Here is a 24,794-nt window from a genome sequence, read left to right as displayed (position 1 = left end):
TTGACAAACCTGAACCCCGGCATCCATCCATTGTCAATTTGGGGGGAACATTAGCCAAAAAAAATGAGCAGATCTACAACTCACAATACATGCATCGCTCTGCCACGCATTGTGTGTGCTTGTGGATCGGCTATTCTTTGGTGAAGAGATTTGGTCTAGATAGAAAAAGTGGTCAAAGTTATGGTTGTAAGCCCAGTTCTCTAAGACTTTTTCATGTCAAGGACCCCCAAATTGACACTTAGTAGCCTGCGGACCCCCAATTTGAAAAGATATGCCAAGGACCCCCATAAGAGAAGATTTTTACGGCTCTATAGCAGTGATTTTCAAACATTTTCAACAACTTAATTTCAAGGACCCCCAGACAGTTTGACATGCATTAGGCTACGGACCCCCATTTAATGCCATTTCTGGAACCGCAATTTATATTGTAAAAAACAATGTTAATTTAACCCTGACCGTGTACAAACATTTGATTCCTAACTATCTATCATTTAGCTGGGGACTCCTTGGAACTCCCTCAAGGACCCCTGTGGGTCCTCGGACCCCACTTTGAGAACCGATGCTCTAAGACTACAGGGGTTTAAGTGGTTAAGAAATAACGATTCATTTGTCATGTCAAGGACCCCCAATTGATATGTATTTGGCTCATACTTTGTGCCACGGAGCCCCACCCACAAGTTAACATTTGTCAACATTTGTCAAAAATAGCAAATCTACAAGCTCTTGTGACCTTGTGGATCAGCTATTTTTGAAAGCAAAACAAATAAAACAGCTGTCGAAAGTGTTTTAAACTGTTTCTCATTTTGCTATAGGGATCACCCCATGGGAACCCCCTCCTCAAGGACCACCGGGGAGGGGGGGGGGACACCGCACTTTGAGAACCGGTGTTAACGCACACACACACACACGGCTGGTTAAACGGAAACACACAAAATGTTTCTGGTCCATGTTTTTCCAATGACACGTGAAAAAAAAGAAGAAATATCATATTACATGCAAATAAATGACACGTCTTCCATTGCCGAGAGCAACAAAGCGTCGATTCATTGTCCGGGCAACGCATGACACAACAAAAACACACATCACCAACCATGCCACCACCCCCCACCCCCCCCTCCCTTCCCTTCAGCCATCAAGAAGCGCCAACGAGGTCATTTCTGTTTGCTTTATTGTTAAAGACATACCATCCAGTAAGCTGTGCCAACAGCCATCCAACCCCCTTACAGAGCAGAACAATCATTTTGACTTTGAACCAAGTGCAAGGAATCAACAAAAAAGTAGCAAAAATAATGACCAAAAAACATAGCAAAACGGACTCAAAGAGACATCTTAAAAAAAACTCAAAACAGACTACTGCTTCTGATGCAGATGACATACTGTATTTGTTTTGAACAACAAATTAAACGTAATAAATATTCTTTTTTTTTGTATTTTTAGTCTTCATGATGCTTTTTTACGGCATTCTCACTGGCTTTGCATTAAGTGTGCGTACAAGGCAATTTAGACTCAAATGTAGGTTTACATCCAACAGGCTTTCTAAAGGAAAACAAAACACAAACTATGACATTGGAATTTTCAGCAGCATAATCAGAAGAACAGCTTGCACTCATCGGATTGAACGTAACATGATACAAAAGCCAGTCTCACGACTCCCATGTATAATCTTTCTTCACAACAACTAGTTTAATTACTAGTAAAGCCTGATTTATGTGTAGCTGCACGCCAGTGTCGCGCACACGCCCAAAATAGTGGATCTACAAGCTCACAACAGCTTGTAGAGCAGATCCGCTTTTTGCCGCACGCGAAACACGGAATGCAACCAAGTACGAATCAGGCATAACCCTGGTAGCTTGGTCTAAAATATATATAGCAATCACATATATTCCTCAGACAAACGATAATATTCAATAACAAAAATGAGATGAATATTGCTAATCTGTGTGACGTTCAAAATAAAGACACTCCTGAAATGGCTAGAATAGATATGCAATATTAACACCAGTCACGTGGGACGTCTAAAGCAACGTAATAAATCTCCAACTCATTATGTTAGGAATCAATAAGTCATCTTAATGGGAAAATGACATGGTTGATATATGACACTCTAGATATAATAAATCTTTTTTTCTTTTGACAGATCACTTTCATTAATGGTTACCACCCACTGAAAATGTTTGCCACACTTTATTCCTTGAAACGTTTGCTAAAGGTAAAAGTGCAATATAGCAATAGATAGTGTAGCAATAGCGTGTATCCGCCGTGACCTCTGTTGTGTCACAACAAGAGAGAGAAGTCAAGGCATTTGACGACGTTCACACTCTGTGTGAAACGTAGTCAACTTGACAAAAGGAAATTACTGGCAAATTCTGCGTGTTAGATTGTTGACACAGCATGTGTCCAAGTGCAGAGACGCGTTGTTGTCATGGGGAAGTTGTGTACAGTGTGTTGTTGAACTGGAGTGCCAGGCGTACCAACCAAGCCTTCACATTTGCATTTCACGGCCATTTTACCTCTCTTACACCAAAGCCACAAACAAAAAAAAACAAAAAAAAACAAATGAAGTATGGTCATTCAGAATGGAGGGGACATGAGTAGATTGTAAAGCAATAAAATGATTTTTTTTCCTTCCAATTCTTCACAAGTAGAATACATGGTACAAATTCAAGCGTACGCACACACAGGGAAATGCAGTTTAAGTGCTCTGAATTTGACGATCTTTCATCATCAACACCAAGCTCAACAGATTCCTCTCTACCTTCTATTATAGTTAAAATAACAGATATTAAGTACAAAATATGTAAAAACCCTTCATACATCTCAGGCTATAAGTTTGGTACCGGTATGAAACGACAGCAAAGCGATTCCGTTGACACCTGGTTAACGGATATTTTCCATGTCACTTTCAATTTGTATCTACCTGAAAGTCACTCAAATCCTCGAGGGCACTTTCTTGGCTACAACATCACAGAGTTTACAGTATAAAACATTATTAGAAACATATTGGAATTTGAATGATAAATTATAAATTTTCATATATACAAAATTATCAAGTTTTTTTGTTGTTTTTTTTCTTTCGTTTTTTACATATGTACATATTAACAGGCAAGGCCAATTAGTCACTAGTACTTCAATTGTACAGAACCAACGGTTGGTTTAGAATGACACGTATTCCTTGAAGGTAACGGTGAGACTGTTCGTCGTGATGTCGGTGATGATAATGTTTCCCATAAACGGTGAGCGTTCTTTTACAACCTTCTTGTCCTTAGGCTTTTTCGCCTGTTTCTCCATCTCCGGCGTCACGGGAGCTGGACTTTTAACTCTAGACTCGGGAGATTTGACGCTGGGCTCGGGAGATTTAACGCTAGGCTCGGGACTTTTTACGCTAGGCTCGGGACTTTTTAGGCTAGGCTCGGGACTTCTTAGGCTAGGCTCGGGACTTTTTAGGCTAGGCTCGGGACTTTTTACGCTAGGCTCGGGACTTTTAAGGCCAGACTCGGCTTCTGGTTCCGATTGCGTTTCTGGCACTGCTGGCTTCTTGCCCTTTGGACAGCTAAGGTCCATGGGCTCTTCTTGGTTTCCAGAGTCCGTAACGCCGTACGTATACGAGTTGCTGCGGCGCGGGCCGCTGCAGTGGAGGTCCATGGGCTTGTCCTGTGGTGGACCCACCGCGGTGCTGGGAACGCTGAAACTTCTGGAGCTCAGAAAAGTCTTGGGAAGGCTCCAGTCCTCCAAGGGCTCCGACATCTTACGCTTGCGGTCGCTGGAGAAGGAGGGGATCGTGATGTGGTCGTTGGCCGTGGGGGATGATGACATGTTCGTGTCCGTAGACCAAAGGGTGGGCGGCGGGCTGGCGGTTAGCTGTAAGGGCAGGTCGTCTGGCAAATCCGCCTGGCCACGAGCCACTTCCGTGTTGTATTCCTCCGCCGTGCTCGGGGAAGGTTTGGAGAACTGCCGGTCCATCGGGGAACACTTTGTGGGATGCTCTGCGACGGGGGGCGAGCTGCCGCCGTTGCAGCTCTCTTGCGGGACTCCACTCTCTGGGAGAAGCTGCTCCGGCGTTTTGGTTCTGTGCGCGGGATTGTCTTCGGAGGACTTCGAGTGATGATGATGATGGTGGTGATGGTGATGCTTGTGGCCGTGTACCTTGTTACTGTCCATGTACTTGCTCATGACAATGACGATGCGGCCATTCTTATTTTTGTTCTTGATTATCTTCATCTTGCTGCTAACGGAACTCGGTAGGGCGGCTTCTTTCGGGTTGGGCTTGAGGGCGTGTTCGCTCTCGGCCTCTTTGATGATGGCCGTGGGCTTCCCGATCTCTACCGCCAGCTCTACCGCCAGCTCTTTGACCTTGCTCAGGCAGCCAGTGTCTTTGTCGCGGACCCACTTCTGCTGCAGCGCCAGGGGCAGATTCCAGCCCGGATTGGTGGGCTTGCTGGTCGGCTCTTGAACCTTGATCACCTCCTTGAGCCTGGAGGCCTGCGCGTCGAACATGTTCCGGTCCGGCTCGTAGTGATGGTGCTTCTTGCTGTTGAGCTGGTAGATGAACTTCTTCTTGCCGTTAATGGTCAGCGGGTCGGCGGGGGCTTCCACGCTGCCCGGCTGGTACTGGTGGTGCTTCTTGCTGTTCAGCTGGTACTGCTGAACGGGGAGCTGGGAGCGCTGCACCGGCACCAGGCACTTCTCCGGTTCCGGGGACGTGTCCTCGAAACCTGCAGGCACGCTGGATCTGCGGGCAAAGGAGGGCACCTGAGAAGAACGGAAGAGAAAATGTACCGTTAACATCTGTTGTGCTTTTTTTCAGTGTGTTTTCACACACCATGAACATACAACTATGAATACGTAACTAAAATAGAGATCCCAGTGACTTAAAACTGCGATGCAGTCTCCTTAATATCGCCTAAGGTGCGTTCCCGACCGAAAGATAAAATATCTTTCTAGTCGCTTGGAATTGCTTCACTTTGGGCGACCAAAGTCCAGCGATTTCAAGCGACTAGAAAGATATTTTATCTTTCGGTCGGGAACGCTGACCAGCGTTGGTTGGTTGGGGGGAAGAAGCAAACGTTGCCTCTGTTGAAATTTTGCTGGAGCAAAGATACCGATGAGATGGTCCCGTTCGCACCGCTCGATGCAACGTTACGTCAAGCCGCGTGTTTTTATGTTGTTGTTGTTTTTTTTCCAGTAGAGGAGTGACTCCATCCAGGGCGGGATTCAAACCGGGGACTCGCTGTCAGGAATCAGCGCCTACGTGGTATATGCGCACTAGCACTCAGCTATCGGGCACCCTAATAATATTTAAGGTTTCGTTAAGTAAGTCGGTCGAAGTAGCTTATTGTCATCATCATCATGAGCGAAGCATCGAGGGTCGTCTATCCCCTCTTGCAAGGTGCTAAATCTGGCGTCAGCTCCCAGTACGTACAGTACTTAGTTACTTACCCAAGCCACTGCTACTCATATGGCGAGTTGGTGGGGCCCGGGATTGAACCCAGAGCCAAAGCGATCGAGCGCCATACCAAAACAATCACCGCCTGCCGCACCAGCCTTAAGGCCTGGCGGAAATAGAAATATTAGGCAATTAAACAGTCAAAGGGCATTTCTAGTACACGAGACCTTGCTTTGTAGTATTGCGCAGTATTGCCAAAACATGCAAAAGAGGCCTGGCCCCTTCAGATGTCATTTAGAACTATCCAATTAAAAATCCAAATCATGAATCCAGTGCGCCACTTAACCACTTAAACCCCTGTATAACTACGTATTGTTGTACATCAAATAGCTTTTAAATAGCCGATCTACAAGCTCACGGCGCGTTGCAACATGTAGTGAGCATGAGGTATTAACTTGCGACACGTTATGAGCTTGTAGATCTGCCATTTTCCTGCGAATGTTCTTTTATTTTCATCAAATCTTCGTCGATTTGTTCGGCGAATGTTCCATTTTCACCGGACGTTCTTCCGTGTTGAACGACGTTTCGGCTATAATGACATACTTGACCCAAAATAGAGATGCTAGGGTTCCCCAAGTGTTTAAAGCAGTGGTTTCGCAAACTTTTTAGCTCGAGTCCCAGAAGAGAAATTTGATGTCTCCACAGGACCCAAACTAGTGAAAAATGTTTTCACTACTTCTAAAAAGCTTTTTTTAATTTATGGAATTTATTAGATTTAAAATAATAATAATAACAAATAATAAAGAAGAAGAAGAAGAAGAAGAAGAAGAAGAAGAAGAAGAAGAAGAAGAAGAAGAAGAAGAAGAAGAAGAAGAAGAAGAAATAAGCTGTAGGAAAAATTTAGAATTTATAATTCAGGCATTTAGCAGACGCTCTTAACCACAGAGCGACTTACAATAAGCAAGGTGAACACATACATTAAAAATGCAGAGAGAAAGTGTAGTTGTCTCTGTAAAATAGAATCATGAGTAAACCAAAGACCAAGACTCGTCGTGACCCATAAAAATGGGTCCCCGACCCGACCCAGTGTTTGAGTAAGCACTGGGTTTTTAAAGAACATGCCATGTCGCATGCTTTCGAATCCCACTGCACTCTATCCGAAGTGCCTTTTAGATTGCCTTTTAAAACACTATTCTGTTAGCAACTGCTCTTAACAGTTATTATTTCCCCCCTTTCTGATCGCTTTTTAAAACACCTACACTATATTTAATAATATAAGTTAGTTATTTTAGATCGCCTTTTAAAACACCATTCTGTTTGCTGCTGCTTTTAACAGTTATCATTTCCCCCTTTTCTCTTCTGGACGATTTTCCTATGGAAGTTCAGTTTAACTGTTTACTGTAACTGTACATATTTTTATTCACCTCGTTTATTTAAAGGACCCCAATGGAAACGAGCCAATGCAAATAAACGAGTAGAAATCGCAGCAAACAGAATGGTGTTTTAAAAGGCACTTCGGATAGAGAGCGGTGTGATTTGAAAGCACGCTGCCATGTCTCCCATCATCCTCCCCCCTCTCCCCTCCCCCCTACCCCTTCCCCCCTCCTCCTGCTATAGCAGGATGACCTCTCGGGTCCGTCAGCGGGGCACCGTGCTGGAACGCTCCAAGACACTTGGGCGTGACCTTTAAGGTCAGAGAAATGCCACCAGACATGTCACGCTTTATCCCTGATTCCCCCCGGCCACGTGTGTGTGTGTGTGTGTGTGTGTGTGTGTGTGTGAGTCTACTCACACACACACACACACACACACACACACAGGCAGAACGGTATGCAAGTGTGTGTGTGTGTGTGTGTGTGTGTGTGTGTGTGTGTGAGGGTATACTCCAGAGCGGTGTGCTAGTATGCACGTTACGGAAGCCGCACGCTGCATTGCTAAAGTTGAACAGTGCAGGGTGTCTTCAACGTTTTTCAGGCCAAGGACCCCCTGAAGCTGAGAGATAAAGCAGGGACCCCCATTATGTATTGTATAAAATGTATATTTTTTATAGGCAGCTTCATAGGCTTGTTTGACAGCACTGCAGTTAACCAGTTAAACCGTCAATACTAAGTAAACTTGACCTTTCACTCTGTACTTGGTCTGCTCTTTTTTCCACCCACACCAAACCTCTTCGCCCGAAAAGAAAATAGCAGATCTACAAGCTCACAACGCCTCGCAGCGCGAGGCGTTGTGAGCTTGTAGATCTGTTATTTTTTTGGCTTAAGTTCTCCTCAGAATAGGGACGCTTGGTTGAAGCGGTTAATGTAAAAATCACACAATGATTTGGCGGACCCCCTGTAGTAACTGATGACCCCCTAGGGGTCCCGGACCCCCTGTTGAAGACCTCTGGCACAGTGCATACATACATCCACTCTGGAGCTTCTCGAAATATCGTTGCTGTTCAGGCAGAAACGTCTTAATATATTCTAACTCTTTGTGTTTCTTTTTTCATAAATTAACACCTTAGTTGATCATACTTAACTACAGCGTCACACAAAAGCATCAAAAGTAGCAGATAAATATGCCTTTTGATGTTTTATGAGTTTTGTACTGTATTGTATTTGTATCGTATAGTATTGTCTGTATTACTGATGAATTGAGTGCAATGAACCACAATGTAAACAATGTTTTTTGTTATCCTTTTAGCGTATAACCTTTGACTGTACTACCGGTACTGTTAGCAAACTTGTACTCAATCAATCAAACATGAAGTAGGGCATTAATTTACCTCCCAAAAAAGAGAAAAAAGTTGAAATATGGAGATATGAGGTTTCTGCCCGACAACAACGATCTGAGATAGTAGTAAAACAAACTAAAATGGAAGACATTCAGTAGCTTTGAATTGCCGTTAAAAAAAACGCCCTCTCTTTGTGAGGAAAATTTCACTAATAGGAAAATGGAAGAAGCTTTATTTGGCGCAGTGCGGAGCATAGATTCACTTCAGTACAAAAAAAGAAAAAGAAAAGAGAATATGAAGCACTCCATTCTTTTTTTACAATAAAAAAAAAAGCCTAAAGTGAAACGAGTGTTTTTGCACACACAGCTATTTAGCATAAAACATAATGAAAACGCAGAGATAAAGAGGAGAGCACTCAAGCAACACTTCCACAACCTCGGGCTGCACAAAACAGCTGGGAAACACTGTCCTCTCTCTATCCTTCCCCCCCTCTCTCTCTCTCTCTCTCTCTCTCTGCATCACTTTTTCACTCTCATCTCCATCTCTCTCTCCTTCTGTCCCTCTCTCTCTCTCTCTCTCTCGGCAATGCGTTGCAATGCGTTGCCACGCGATGTGTTGTGAGCTTGTAGATCCGATCTTTTTGAATAGCCAAGAAAAAGAAAATAAATTCCGCTTAAGTGATTAAACCGTTCCTCATTTTTTTCTGGGGACCCCCCTGCCTGCAACCCCCTCAAGGACGACCGACCGCTCCCCCCCCCCCCCAAAAAAAAAAAGAAAAGAGAAAGGCGATGCAATGACATGAAACGTACCTGGACTAAGAGATGCTTTGGCTTTGGACCTCGTTTACGATATCCCATCAGCTGCTCCTGTCTCTCCCTGTGAAGACAAAAGGAGGATGATCTTTGTTTACAATGCTTGGCATGACCACACGCATAAATCATCACACACACACACACACACACATACGCACGCACGCACACGCACACAGAAAAAGAAAACATTGATTTTTCATTAAAAAAAATCTATTACGTTGCTTTATGTCGAGACATACTGTAACACAACCTTCCCATGGTGGAAAAATTCCGGCTTCAGCTTTTTACCATATTCATTAATTTTCCCCTTCTACCTATTCAAGGTTGAAAGTGGAATTTTTGATTTGGAAGACTAATGAAGGCCCCACGACGTGCGCGCGCCCCCGTGCTGCAAAGCATTATGGTTCCTTATTTGCATAGCTCTCTCCATGGTAATCGTCCCATTCCACATTCTCATTATGGAGGGGGAAATTCAATTAAGGTTACAGCGGGGCGAGCCTCTCCCTCCTCCCGCTTGCAGAGCCTTCCCTTCCCTTCCATGCGCTCCGGTCGCATTCAGAACCTTAATTAGGGTCATAAGGTAGATATGAAATGGGATAAATACATACTGGGGGTTGAAAATATGCAGGCACACCACACAATGCCTTCATGTGCAAAGGCACAATAACTCAATAACCAACATGGAAAATGCAGCCTTTTAATAACTCAGATCTGTAGAGCAGTGGTTCTCAAACATTTTCATGCCAAGGACCCCCAAAATGATATGTATTTGGCCGTGGGGACACCCCCCATCTCAAAGATATTGTTCCAGGGACGCTCCAGAATAGAAGATTTGTGTGAAAATAATTACAAATTATTAAAATTGTTCCAAACATTGTTCAGATTTTTCAAATATTTTCAAAAATAGCAGATATATATCTGCTATTTTTGAATAGCCAAAGTATAAAATATGGTTAACGGTTGAAATGATTGTGATGATTGTGAACTAATTTTGCTAGGGGACCCCTTGGTACAACCCTCAAGGACCCCTGGGGGTCCCCACAAAAAGGGACACGTATGGGTCTGTAACTCTGAGAGTGTACAAATGGAAACAAATGGTTCCATTTGTACACTCTCTTTAATCTCTGGAGTTAAATTCCAGAGATTAAAAATGGTATGAAATGGGGGGGCCCATGGTCTAAATACATATGAAAGTGGTGGGGGGGGTCCTTGAAATTGGAAAGGTTGAGAATCTACTGCTATAGAGCCATGCACGCCGTAAAAATAGATCCTTCTCTTATGGGGGTCCTTGGCATATCTTTTCAAATGGGGGGTCCGCAGGCTAATATGTATACATTTTGGGGTCCTTCACATGAAAAGGTTTGAGAACCACTGCTCTAGAGAAACTGCAAACCAGTGCCGGAGGAAACATATCGATATTATATCAATATCATGATGTGACACGAGATATTGTCTAGGATTTTGGATATTGCAATATCATGATATGGCATAACTGCTGTCTTTTACACACCTCTGTCATTTTTAGATGTCTTTGGCTATTTAAAAATAGCAGATATACAAGCTCATAGCGCGGCACCGAGTGCCGTGCTATGAGCTTGTAGATCTGCTATTTTGCGAAAAATCGTGAAAAGTTGTGCAAATCTTTTTAAGCGAACATTTATGTACAAATCTTTGCTTCTGGGCGTTCCTGGAACAAAATATTTTACAAATGTTCGCTCTAAATAATATCAAAGATTTGCACACATTTTCACGATTTTTTCAAAAATAGCAGATCTAGAAGCTCATAGCGCGGCACTCGCTATGAGCTTGTATATCTGCTATTTTTGAGTAGTCAAAGAAATCTAAAATGACAGACGTGCGTCCCCGGATTCAATGGGTTGAGCCCCTATTTTACTGTTATGTTCAAAAATAGCGATGCGATGCATTGTGAGCTAGTAGGTATATACCATTTTTCTAAATCCATGTCCATATCTCCTGCAGGCCTACTGAAAACCTACAGAATAATATGTATTCAAAGTAAACACAAACCTCACTGCAGGGAGCAGAGATAGATGGAGGGTGTGGCGGTATTATTCTGGCTACTGGACCATGTGAAATACTCTTCCCCCCCATATAATCCTTGACTCATCATCACCACCATCGGCTCATAAATAACCAGTGATCCAGTGAAGGGCCTGCATGCATAATATAAGAGCGTTTCTGCCGCTATGGGCCTTTTTGCAAAGGGATGTACAAAAAAATGTGAAAGCCGACATATAAACTGCAGGGAGGAAGGAGGGAATATATGAACTTTGGTCATCATTCATAACACAATGATGTGTGTGTGATTTCACGCCGGAGACATGCAAACGGGGCGACCCCTATTTACGGGAGATTTGGCAATTACAGCCTCCCTCGCCGGCCGCCCCTCCCCCATCCTCTGGGAGCTGAGGGTCCACACAAGCACACGCGCACACACACACACACACACACACACACACACACACACACACACACACACACACACACACACACACACACACACACACACACACACACAGGTTTTGTATTACTATACTTGTGAGGACGTCAACACTTTAGGACAGCCATTGTATGAATGCCATTTAAAATATATATATTTTGCCATTTTTAACCATAAGCCTAAAGCCGAAAAACAGCAGATCTACAAGCCCACAACGCGTCGCGCTGTGAGCTTATAGATCAGCTGTTTTTCGGTGCCGCACAACTAAGTATAAATCATGTTTAACTCTAATTCCGATCCCTAAACCTAACCTCTAAATGTCTAATCCTAACCTGAATGTTTTTCTGATTGTAAGCGTATATCTCAAAATGTTTTTTTAACTATAAAACAACCACTTGTCTTGTGAGGACCAGGAAAACGGTCCTCACAATGTATATTTCTTCAAATTTCTTCTGCTATACATGGTCCTTGCAAGTATAGTAATACAAACACACACACACACACACACACACACACACACACACACACACACACACACACACATACACACACACACACACACACACACACACACACACACACACACACACACACACACACACACAGGCAGCCTGCTGAGGGAACTGGGGACTATGGAATGGGAGCACTGGGAATGCTGTGGAACGCTGCATGTATTTCACATTTCGTCGTTCGCTGTCGGGTGGAAACCTTGTATGTCCAAAACTGTTACTTTTAAGGAAATGGAGAAAAAATAATAGTACCTGTGTTCACAATGGATCAAAGGTACTAGTTACTATTATTTAGCCACAAGCCATCTTGCAGTCGCTGTACCGCACTGCACTGAGAGAGCTATAAGCCAGAAGGCAGGGCTGCTATATACCTAGAAATCTTCGTTCCTACTCTCACACCTATATGGCAGTGTTGATTTCGTCGACTAAAACTATGACGGAAAAAAAAAACTAAGCTATGATGACTAAAACTAAGACTAAATATATTGACAATTTCATCAACAAATAAAAACTATACTAAAATGTTAGTGAGGGACTAGTAGATCTAAAAGACAAGTCATTTTATGCTTGGTTGCGCTCGGGTGTTGCGCTCTGAAAATAGCAGATCTACAAGCTCACGTTGTGAGCTTGTAGATCGGCTATTTTCAGCATGCAACCAAGTGTAAAATCAGCCATAAAGGCACCGCCAACATACATTTTAGTCGACTAAATCAACGGTAGATTTAGTCGACTATAACCTTATGATATTTTTAGTCGACTAAAACTAGACTAACAGTAAAACATTTCAGATGACTAAAATATGACTAAAAATAAATGGAATTTTATTCAAAAGACTATGACTAAAACTGAATCAACGTTTTGTGACAGAGCAGCTTGACTAATTTACTAAATGCATTGTATGTTATGCTGTATTGTATAACTTGTAGATTCTCAGTCCCACAGAAGGTGCACATTCTGCTGTGACATGAAATCTAATATGCTTGTGTTTATCTGTTTGTCAGATGCTGTAAAGGGGAGGCTGCCTTGAAGCCTGAGGAGCTGATTAATGCTACATGGGGAGCAGCATGGGTGGATTTTGAATGCACGGGGTTGGTTGATTGTAGCCATGGGTGGGGTCTGTTAGACTATATAAAGGAGAGCTGAAGGAGAGCTGCTCAGTTGAGTGTGGGCTGCCATGGGGAGAGGCTGACACCTTACCTCTCTGTTAGTTATGTTCTGTTGAGTTTTGAGTTGTTTATTTCTTTTGTTATTTCACTTATTGTTGTCCAGGCCTGGAATAAATGATATTATTTTACCTGCAAGCCTGCCTCCTGGTCGATCTATGACATGTAAAGGGTTTTTCACTGACTAAAATGCCTATACACAATCCCACTTGGTAACAAGTTTGCTGACAAAATCAACATTACTATATGTTCATGAAGTGTGTGGGTCATGACCGAAAGAATATGATTGCGGATACAAGCGGCCCGAAATGAGATTTCTCGGACGGGGTGGCTGGCCCTCTCTCCCTTAGAGATAGTTCAGTCATTCGCGAGAGACTCAGGAGTAGAACCGCTGCTCCTTCACTTGGAAAGGAGCCAGCTAAGGTGGTTTTGGGGCATCTATGCCTCCTTAGCGTTTCCCTAGGGAGGTGCACGTCCCACTGGGGAGGAAGGAGGAGACCCCCCTGGCAGACCAAGGACCAGATGATGGGGGGGTGGGGTGGGATTACATCTCCACACTGGCCTTGGAACGCCTCGGGATCCCCCAGGAGGAAGTGGCTATAATGTTTCTCTGGAAATTTAAGTCTGGAACTCTCTGCTTGGAACTGTTGCCCCCGCGACCCGTTTCCGGATAAGTGGTTGAAGACGGATGGGATGGCTCTCTTGTTAACACTTGTTAATACTTTTCTTTGGTTCAAAAATACTGTTCGCTAAAACCCACAGACAAACTTAACCACTTTCAAATTAAAAAAAAATCGGAAATATAAGATTAATTTATGAAAGTACCCAAGAAGTTGTAATATGGAGATACAAGGTTTCTGCCCGACAGAAATATGATTCTCTCTCTGACTCTGTGGCTTCTCATGCAGTGCCAAGAACAGACCGGACCTCATGAGTTTACATCCACACACTTTTCATGTCAAGGACCCCCAAAATGATATGTATTTGGCCGCAGACCCCCATCTAAACATATGCTGTTCCAGGGACCCCCCCCCCCCCCCCCCCCCCCAGTAGCAAAGATTTGAGTTACAAATGTTCGCTTTAAAAAATGTTGTATTCAAAGATTTGCAAAAATGTTCACGATTTTTCCAAAAATAGCAGATCTACAAGCTCATATAGCTATAGGGACTTTTTTTTCTTTCCTGACATGGATCTAACAGTATTTGATTTCACAGATCTCACAGTCCACTAATGATATGCTTTATGGCCTGTTACTCATCAAGGCATCTGTCTACATTGTTTGGGATTTTAGGTAGTTTTTTTTCGACCACAAATGTAAAATTACAGGCCCTATCTTTGGAATTTGGTGCGTGGAAACAACAAAATGGTTGATTTGCTACAATGGAAGAGATGCAACACAAGAGAGGATTCTCACAACATTAAAGGACCACAATGTAAACAAAGGGGACAGCAAAAATATGTTGTTCCAGGGACCACACCCCCCTCAGCTCGAATGAGCTTGTATATCTGCTATTTTTGGAATAGCCAAAAGAGATCTAAAATGACACAGATGCGTTCCCGGATTGAATCTGGATTAATAGGCTACAACTGTCAGCTAATAGCTAAATAACTGGTAGTCACAAAAGCCACCATCCTGGAGTGTTGTTGTAGGCAGCCTGCCTACTGCACATACTGTAGGAGCTCATGCTATGTGTACACTCTTGATTCTAGTGAACCATATGGCACATTTTAGACAATTTCCTGGTAGCTCTTATCTTCCTATAAAATCACGTTGGGATCCCGTAAGCGAAAACAATTTCCCCATAAGTATAGTTTCAGTGCATCACTGAGTGACCAGTGGTGGAAAAGAGTACTGACATGTTTTACGTCTTAAGTAAAAGTATCAATACTGCAAATACTGCTAACATTACAAGGAAAAGTCCGGAATTCAAAATTGACTTGAGTAAAAGTACAAAGGTATTTGGTATCAAAATGTACTTAAAGTGGCCTAGACCGTGGCGTCGCGGTCTAGGCACCCTGGTTGAAAATCCTTAATAGCAGTGTGCCGCGGGTTCGCGTCCCGTTCCCGTCGGCCTTTCCTGCATGTCTTCCCCCCATCTCTCTCCCCATTCTTCCTGTCAGACTACTTTCCCTGTCCCTCTCCAAGAAAAAACAATAAAAAAATACCAAAAACAAATCTTTAAAAAAAAAAAAAATGTACTTAAAGTACCAAAAGTAAAAGTACTAAAATGTTTGAAAATAGCAGATCTACAAGCTCACAACGCATCGCGATGCGACGCGTTGTGAGCTTGTAGATCGGCTATTTTCAAATAGCCTAGGTACAAAATAGGGCTAAAGTGGTTAACGTATGTTTTATAATGCAATAATGTATATCTGCAACGTAGCTAGTAACTAAAGTTTTAAAATAATTGCAGTGGAGTAAAAGTACAATATTTGCCTCTGTGATGTAGTGGAGTAGAAGTAAAACGTATAGAAAAATGGAAATAAAGTAAAAGTATCTCAAAACTGCACTTAAGTACAGGACTTGAGTAAATGTTACTTTACACCACTGCCACTGACCTCATAAGAAAAACAACAGAAACCACTGACTAGCCAATACCTGGAGCGTTCCCAGTGAATCTGGGTCATGATGCAAGATCCAACGGCTACAGCTATAGTCATAAAAAACACTTGTTATGTTGACATGTAAAGTATATAAGCAGCGTTGCCAGATCTTGAGAGATAAATAAGCGACCAGGTCTATGAAAACAAGCCCATAAAAGAAGCGACTATTAGGCCACATGAGCACTTAAAACCTATATGCATCTGACATTTGAGAATAGCGGACTAATACATAATAATTTGGGGGGGTCCTTGACACGAAAAATGTCTGAGAAAACTACTGGTTTAAACAATGACTGTTCAATTGTATTGAAACAAGCAACTAAGACAGTTTAGAAACAAGCCAAAAGAATGCAATGCAAAAAAATAATAGATATACAAGCTCAAAATAGCTCAAAATAGTAGATATACAAGCTCATAGCACGGCACCGAGTGCCGTGCTATGAGCTTGTAGATCTGCTATTTTTGAAATTATTAGAAAAATTCCCAGTGCAATGCAACAACCAATATTTACAAGCGAAAGTCACTTATAATACCCCGTAAGCAGACATGGCAACACTGCATAAATATATATCAGATCCAATAATTCTATACAAGCCATTGCTTCTAATTGAGCTGCCTTCTGTCAGACAGTCTCTGCACTGCAGACTGTGTGTGAGGGGGGGGGGTATCAATAACAGTGTTACTACAGCGCCCCTCCCCCCACAACCATATAAGGTCATGCCTGAACTCGAGGCTGCGCGGCCATGTCCAAAGTCTCTCTCTCTCTCTCTCTCTCTCTCTCTCTCTCTCTCTCTCTCTCTCTCTCTCTCTCTCTCTCTCTCTCTCTCTCTCTCTCTCTCTCTCTCTCTCTCTCTCTCTCTCTCACCTGGTCTGGAACGCTACCAGGAGCCTCGGGTCAAGGATGTTTTCCTCTGGTTCCCATGTGTTGTATCTGTTGGGGAGGGAGGGGGGGGGGGGACATGTTAGCATTCTATCGCGAGAGAAATGTCCCTTATGTCTGGTCTCATGATACTGTATGATACTGTAGTATCCTAGTATTATGATACTGTATCCTAGTATGTAGTATCCTAGTATCATACTGTAGTATCCTAGTATGTAGTATCCTAGTATCATACTGTAGAGTATCCTACTGTAGTATCCTAGTATCACACTGTAGAGTATCCTAGAATGATACTGTATCCTATTATGCTAGTATCATACTGTAGAGTATCAATGATACTGTAGTATCCTAGTATCATACTGTATCCTAGAATGATACTGTAGTATCCTAGTATCATACTGTATCCTAGAATGATATTGTAGTATCCAAGTATCATACTGTATCCTAGAATGATACTGTAGTATCCTAGTATCATACTGTATCCTAGAATGATACTGTAGTATCCTAGTATCATACTGTATCCTAGAATGATACTGTGGTATCCTGTAATGTAGTATCCTAGTATCATACTGTATAAACTGTAGGCTACAGTGTAGAGTATCCTAGATTTATACTGTAGTCCTCGTATGATACTATAGTATCCTTGTATGCTCTCTCTCTCTTGTAATGTAATCACTCATTGCTGCGACGTTATATCAAAGTATGCAAAGTAGAAATGATGACAGTTACGTTTACGCACACAAGTCTCCATAAAATATCCAAATGCGTCATTCTTTCTGCAGCATTGAACTTCACATCATAAGAGACAGCGTTCATCCGAAAGAACAGCGAATCACAGCTAAATGACATGTCAAAAAAGAGTCTCCCTCCCTCTCTCTCTCTCTCTCTCCCTCTCTCTCTCTCTCTCTCACAGACTGCAATGGACCAACAGCCTTTTTTTTTTTTTTGCAGTTCTACAGTCGGCCATTTTAGCACCGCTGTCTCATAAATTCGCTGCCAAGGAGAAGCAGCAGCAGCAATAATTAAAAGAGGATTATAATAGTAAGGCTGCATGTCGTCTATACGCCGCCTTCCTCCCTCTCTAGTCTAGCATAAATTAGTGAAGGCATGTTACGATGTATCCATGCGCCGTGCATGGGCTGATGGATACATTGTACACACACACACGCACACACACCACACACACACACACACACACACACACACACACACACACACACACACACACACACACCACACACACACACACACACACACACACACACACACACACACACACACAGGTTTGTATTAATAGACTTGTGCGGACATCATTTCATAAATGCCTTTTTTGGGGGGGGTCATTTTTTTTTTTAACCCAAACCCTTCAAGTCTGAGTTCAATTGCGTTGCGTGCCCAGGGTGTCATGCACCACCACAACACACACACACACACACACACACACACACGCACGCACGCACGCAGGCGCACACACACACACACACACACACACACACACACACACACACACACACACACACACACACACACACACACACACACACACGCTTTGATGTGCGCGCGCGCAATACCTACTAGTCTAGCACACATACGCGTATTGACATTAGATCATACGAGGCTGCAGCATTTTTCTGGGCGCCGGTAATAAAAAAACAATAAGCATACAAACTAATACTGATGATGATGATGATGAAGAAGAAGACTTACTTGGGAGACCAACCTCTCCACTTGACCAGGTACTCGATCTTGCCCTGTTGGGAGGAGAGGGAGGGGGAGGGGGGAGAATTCGGTGAGCGCCTTAATTAGGATCCGACAACATGTTTAACGGACCTGTCCTTAGGCCGCTCTTTTTTTTTTTATTCCAACTGATGCTGCTCTCCACCGCGCAATAGAAGGGTGTCGCTTGCCCCCCCCCCCCCCCCCCCCCCCCCCCCCACCCCAAAAAAAAAAACATTTGGATGACAGATCTACAAGATCACAACGCATGCAATGCGTTGTGATCTTGTAGATTGGTCCTCCAAAAAAAAGGGGGGGGGGGCAAGCGACAACATTGCAACATTGTAGCAAAGCGACAGGCGACATTGTAGCAATGCAACGCAATGCGTTGTGACGATCTTGTAGAGATCTGTCCAAAATGCAACGCAATGCGTTGTGATCTTGTAGATCGATCCAGAATGCAACGCAATGCGTTGTGAGCTTGTAGATCGGGTCCTTTTTTTTTTGTTTTTTTTTTCCTTTTTTGTTTTTTGACAAGCCAAACCGTCGTCGTCGTAGCCGATGATGATGTATTCATATATTTTTTTTTCTTTTACCTTCCGAATGCGTTTCTTCTCGATGCCCTCCACCGCGAACACATGCTCCCCGGCTGCAGGCAGCTCCATAAGAGGATTGGTGAAAACAGGGGGGCTTGGATGAGCCTCCTTCACAAGGTATATGGACCAGGCTTCTGCTCGGCTTGGTACTTTTCCAGTTGTGTGTGTGTGTGTGTGTGTGTATGTGTGGTGTTTCAAAAAACCAAACTGTATTCCCTCCTCCTCTTCTCTCGCTCTCTCGCTCTCTCTCTCTCTCTCTCTCTCTCTCTCGCGCTCGCTCTCTCACTCTCTCTCTGCTCTCTGTATGCTAGGCTGAGGCTCTCTCTCTCTCTATTTCGCACACACTCTCTCTCTCTCTCTCAGGGTCCTCCTCGGCAGTAAAAAGCTAGAGAGACATCCATCCACACACACAGCTCTGCAGAGTGAGATAGGAGGAGCAGATCATGCAATAGCTTTCAGGCTAGTGCGCGTGACGTCAGGAGGAGGAGGAGGGGAGGTGAAAACCTTTTGCACATATATGATCCCTCCCTGCTGGTCAGAGAGAGAGAGAGAGAGAGAGAGAGAAGAGAGAGAGCGAGAGAGAGAGAGAGAGAGAGAGAGAGAGAGAGAGAGAGAGAGAGAGAGAGAGAGAGAGAGAGAGAGAGAGTGAGTTATGCATCAATCACTGTGTTATTAGTAAACAAACAGCCTATATGTATAAAACTGTTCATGATGGATCATATGCCCGAGACATTTTAGATTTGATGTTTTTTGTTTATAGTTTTTTTTAGGGCTGATTCAAAATGCGTTTCATTGCATTTGAATGTGCATGGTGCTTTTTAAAAGTGTACATAAGTTATATGCAAAAACGTGAACCTAGCCCAACATTGATATCGGGCCATTATTAATCGCTATAGCAGCAGGCCTATACATTTGAAGATGGAATCCCAACTGTTCCAAGGGCTTGAGTTTAATAAGAATGAATTTGGCTGCTGCATGCAGCCCATATATAATCACATATCTTATAATCCTTTTATAAATGGCTTGTCAGTGAAAATACAAACAAGGCACTCATGTTGACCAGCACCTTGCAATGCATGCAAGTCCAGAAAATCTACTAAATAAACTAATAGACATAATATTATCCAAATGTTGGCACCACACACAGGCAAACAGTGCGACGTCATTTCAATTTGAGACTTTTCTGGTGTAAAAGTGTTGACACAAAGAGTTCCATTCATGGATCATCATGGACCCCAATTTTTTTTAAACGTGTGATTTATCACGGTCAAGTTCAAATGCATGCACGATAAACACATTCCCCCCCCCCCCCCCCCACCCCGCCCCTCTTCATTTTAGCCCAAAGCCACAGAGTTTTAACATAATGATTAACGACGTTATAAGCAGTTAACACGCACACACACATTATTTTAGCTCTCGTCCTAGACAGTTTGCACACACACGCACTGACACACATGTCACTCATGATGATGTCCCCAAACGGTTCCTCTTTCACTTCACCAGTGGAGGAAAAAGTACTCGAATGTTTTTACTTAATTAAAAGTATCAATACTGCAATGTAGAAGTACTCTGTTACAAGTAAAAGTCCGGAATTACTTTAGCTTGTAGATCGCTCGGCTATTTTTAAATAGCCTAGAAATAAAATAGGGCTGAAGTGGTTAATGTGTGTTTTATAATGTAATAATGTATATCTGCAAAGTAACTAACGTTTTCAAATGATTGTAGTGGAGTGGAGAGAGTGGAGAGAGAGAGAGAGAGAGAGAGAGAGAGAGAGAGAGAGAGAGAGAGAGAGAGAGAGAGAGAGAGAGAGAGAGAGAGAGAGAGAGAGAGAGAGAGAGAGAGAGAGAGAGAGAGAGAGGCTTATATACATACGTTGGCTTTAGTGACATATTGAAGTATATAGGTCACAGTCTAATCGTTGAACCAGTGGCCGTGGTGTGATGTCTCATCCATGCAAAGACACACACCAGAGTCTCTTTAAAAAAGCCTTAAAGAAATAGCCTATATAGTTCACGCCAAAACATTAGTAGCCTATGTTCTATCAATTACACAACCCATGAAGCCTTGAATTCATGGAGATTTTTTTGTTTTTGTCAGATTCCTGAGCCTATAATTTGGGTCATCGGTCACTCAGTATGGAGTCTACTGCAGTGGCTTTCAAACTTTTCCACGTCAAGGACCCCCAAATTGATAAATATTTGGCCGCGGACCCCCATCTGAAAATATGTTGTGCCAGGGACGGCACAACACATTGAAAAATAGCAGGTCTACAAGCTCATAGCGCGGCACTCGGTGCCGCGCTATGAGCTTGTATATCTGATATTTTTGAATAGCCCAAAGTATAAAAGGTTTAAATGGTTAAAATTATTGTAATGCTATGTTAACTATACTTTTGCTGGGGACCCCCTGGAACCCCTACAATTAAGGACCCCTGGGCCTGGGGAGGTCCCCGGACCCCACTTTGAGAACCAATTCTACTGAGACTCCTTGAGTCTCCTCTGCCGGTCATCAAATTATTGGCTCATGCAGGAATGCGACAAAAACACAAAAAAATCTCTTTGAATTCAAGACTTCATGGGGTGTGTATTTAATGTATGCCCCCCCCCCCCCCATATCGCTCGTATAGGCGTCGCTTGCCGAAAATGACAGATCTTGGCTTGTGTGTAGATCTGTCTGTCTACTGCATGTTTTTTTTTTACCCTGCCATGGGCAACTTTACAATGACAAAGTATATAGTTCCCAAAGATCACATCCCCCCCCAAAAAATGAAATCAATATATCTTCAGTTGAAGTCCACATGCTCAGTCCACACACACGCACGCACGCACGCACGCACGCACGCACGCACGCACGCACGCACGCACACACACACACACACACACACACACACACACACACACACACACACACACACACACACACACACACACACACACACACACACACACACACACACACACACACACACGCACACACACAGAGAGAGGGAGAAAGAGAGACGACACTGGAGTTTGTGCCATAAATGTCAGGCACATCAACATCTAATTTATGATGGGTTGTTGTTGTCGTTGAAAACAAATATAGCCACGGCTAGGTAACCTAACCTGCGTGGACTTTTATGACTCGGGGAGTCTAATGCATAACTATGATGTCTATGGAGTCTGTCTGTCTGTCGGGCTTTTCCTCCTCAGTGTTGGTTTACCGTTTAATCTGCTGATCCCCCAAAAAACTAACGACGCAATTCAAGTAAAACCCGAGTCATGTCAGCGTAGACGCAAAATAATCAAGCAGGAAACACGTTAAGGTTGTTTTTTTTTGCGTGTCTCAAAACAATAATTCAGCAGCGCAGGGGTTAACGGCAGCCAGCCTATCACACGCAGGCACGCTCTCTCTCCCAGCAGCCTGCCCTGCCCATATAAGGTAATGGACATAAAGCAAGGCGACATAACGCCGTAATAACGCGTTTCATTCCGGACTTTCGCTCTGGAAATGATCGCGTGACGCGCGTCGCGACCCGTCGGTCGCGAAGGCGATCGATCGAATCGCCGCGTTCGCGGCGGTATTCGTGTTTTTCTCCCCGCCGTGCGTTTTTGCCCTTCAAAAACCCACCACGGTCGGTCACGGGGAGAGAGAGAGAGAGAGCGCATACGCCCTGCTTCCCTAGCAACAGCACGAGAGAGGAGGGGGGAGAGAGGGGGGGGATAGATAATTTAACTCTGACTGTCACAAAATAACCAAGCCCCCCACCATATAATTAAATGTCATAGTATTGGAGCTCCTCTCTCCCCCCAATAACCTATATGCTTCTTCCCCTTTTTTTTTTGAGTTGTTGTTTTATAGAAACAAAATGCACAGAAGCACATACACACACATGACAGCCAGCCCCAGAAGTGAATGATCATCATGTATGCATATGTAACGTAAATGTGATACATTTGTATCACATTTGTGATCACAATGTGATACAATGTAGCCTATATATATATGTGATGTGACACATTTGAAGCTGTGGCTGTCAGTCGACCGTGCTCACAGACATCACTCACTCCATATGCAGCAGGTATCGTATCTCTAATCTCACTCTATCAGCTGGTATCTAATCTCTATAACTAAGCACAGCTCACTCTATCAGCATGGTATCTAATCTAAATATGGGGGCATCTTTTTGTGCTGCTGGTGCCGATCAGATCAGAGATATGATGAGCCTTAAAAATGAGCAGCAATATAGGAAATGGTCGTGATGATGTCTGTTTCATCATCCCTGCTGCTCTCTCTCTGACGCAATGTGTTTTTCTCTAATCAAAGAACACAGGAGAATTAGCCAGATGATGCATTCAACATTTGTTTTTTTGGGGGTAGACGAATGCATCATCATCATAGCCTCACACTATATATCTGTGTCACACACGATCAATATATATAGAGCCGTGCGCGTTGAGCAGACAGGTGAGAAACACCATCCACACCGACACGTTCTCTAGAGAGATCACAGCATTCACTGATATGTTGCACATATACTATATGGGTAAAAATAAAACCGCTGCATGCGCTTCTCTCTCTCTCTCTCTCTCTCTCTCTCTCTCTCTCTCTCTCTCCCTGCAGGTTTCTCTTAAATACAATGAATCCCTGCCTTATATATCCTGCACTTTGGTTCACTATGAACTGTGTTTTTATTAATCCTCATTGTTCAAAATATATTTGACCAGCAGAAGCATGATGATGCACGTTGCTGGAAGAATTGTTCTATGCGGAATAAAATGCGCATTAAAGAGAGAAATAGAGAGAGAGAGAGAGAGAGAGAGAGAGAGTTGTGAGAATTTATTGTCACTCATAATTTCCTGTTCTTTTTTCAGAGAGCAGCAAAGAACTGTGAGAGTAATATGCTCACAACATGAAGACTCATCTCCACTGAAACAAACATTATTCAGTCTCTCCACATTAAAATGACATTAAAGGACAGACAGACAGACAGACAGACAGACAGACAGACAGAGAAAGAGAGAGAAAGAGAGAGCGATAGAGACTGATCGTCTCTCCCATTATGAGAGATAATTCTGAATTTGAAAAGTAACAGTTTGACTCACATGAGAGTCTCATATATGATCAAAAATAACTATTCTTTAATTAAGTAATGCAGATGTTTAAGAATCATTTAACTCTTGAGAGCGGAAAATGAAACCAAATGGACCCGTATACGGTTTCATTTTCCGCTCTCAAGAGTTAAAGATCAACCTATTAAGGGTCCATTTGGTTACCAACTCTCCATCATTTAGCTGGGAACCCCCTCAAGGACCACTGGTGGTCCCCGGACCACTGGTTGAAAAAACACTGCTGTAGTGTGATCAAGCAGGGCGTTAATTTACGAAAATAAAAACACAACAAGTTAAAATATTGAGATAAGAGGTTTCTGCCCGACAGCAACACAATATATAGTTTTGGTCTTTGTCAGTATATATAATATAAAGGCTAAATGTTTAAACACTGTTTAAAACCTTCAGCTCTTCAAACAGCAGCACAGAGGCCTGTCAAGTTCAAGGTCAACGAGGCTGTTATATCTGTGTGTCTGCACCAGGAGAGAGGGAAACACCCGCTTTATGCAGGAGAAACGCATTCTCAGCCTTTTTTGAATACATAAACATGTCAAACTTCTCCTCCCGTCATGTCTATATAGGTCTTTATACTGTATAGGCTACTTCCACGATGAACACAGCTCTCATATATGAGATGAGATCACCTTCACTATAATGATCCCTTGGCCCATAAAGGGCGTGACATATAAGGCTATAAATAGATAGATTTCCTCCAAAAAATAACCGTCAATATACGCCTACATATAGAGTGAGTGTGAAGGGTCTTTTTTCTTTTCTTTTAAGTCCTCCATGCATGCAGGGCAGGCATGCATGCACATTTCTGTCTTTCTTTTAACTCACCTATAGATTTGATAGGCTAATTGT

At 43.1% G+C, this 24,794-nt stretch overlaps 1 protein-coding gene across 1 annotated transcript; it reads right to left on the bottom strand.

Annotated features, from left to right (window-relative positions):
• Nucleotides 1-1,151: 1,151 nt before the first annotated feature.
• On the bottom strand, nucleotides 1,152-19,236 carry cbx4 (chromobox homolog 4 (Pc class homolog, Drosophila)). Its single transcript, XM_084071169.1, has 5 exons — nucleotides 18,841-19,236; nucleotides 18,236-18,279; nucleotides 16,514-16,579; nucleotides 8,909-8,975; nucleotides 1,152-4,749 (listed from the first exon to the last, which is right to left on the bottom strand). Exons 1-5 carry the CDS (start codon nucleotides 18,907-18,909, stop codon nucleotides 3,154-3,156), a joined length of 1,842 nt encoding a protein of 613 aa, XP_083927295.1. The 5' UTR covers nucleotides 18,910-19,236; the 3' UTR covers nucleotides 1,152-3,153.
• Nucleotides 19,237-24,794: the final 5,558 nt, after the last annotated feature.

This window comes from Gymnoscopelus microlampas, assembly GCF_963454915.1.
Source record: "Gymnoscopelus microlampas genome assembly, chromosome: 11".
Lineage (NCBI taxonomy): Eukaryota > Metazoa > Chordata > Actinopteri > Myctophiformes > Myctophidae > Gymnoscopelus > Gymnoscopelus microlampas.
The sequence above is the reverse complement of the archived record's forward strand: the minus strand, read 5'-3'. Positions and strand labels throughout refer to the sequence as shown.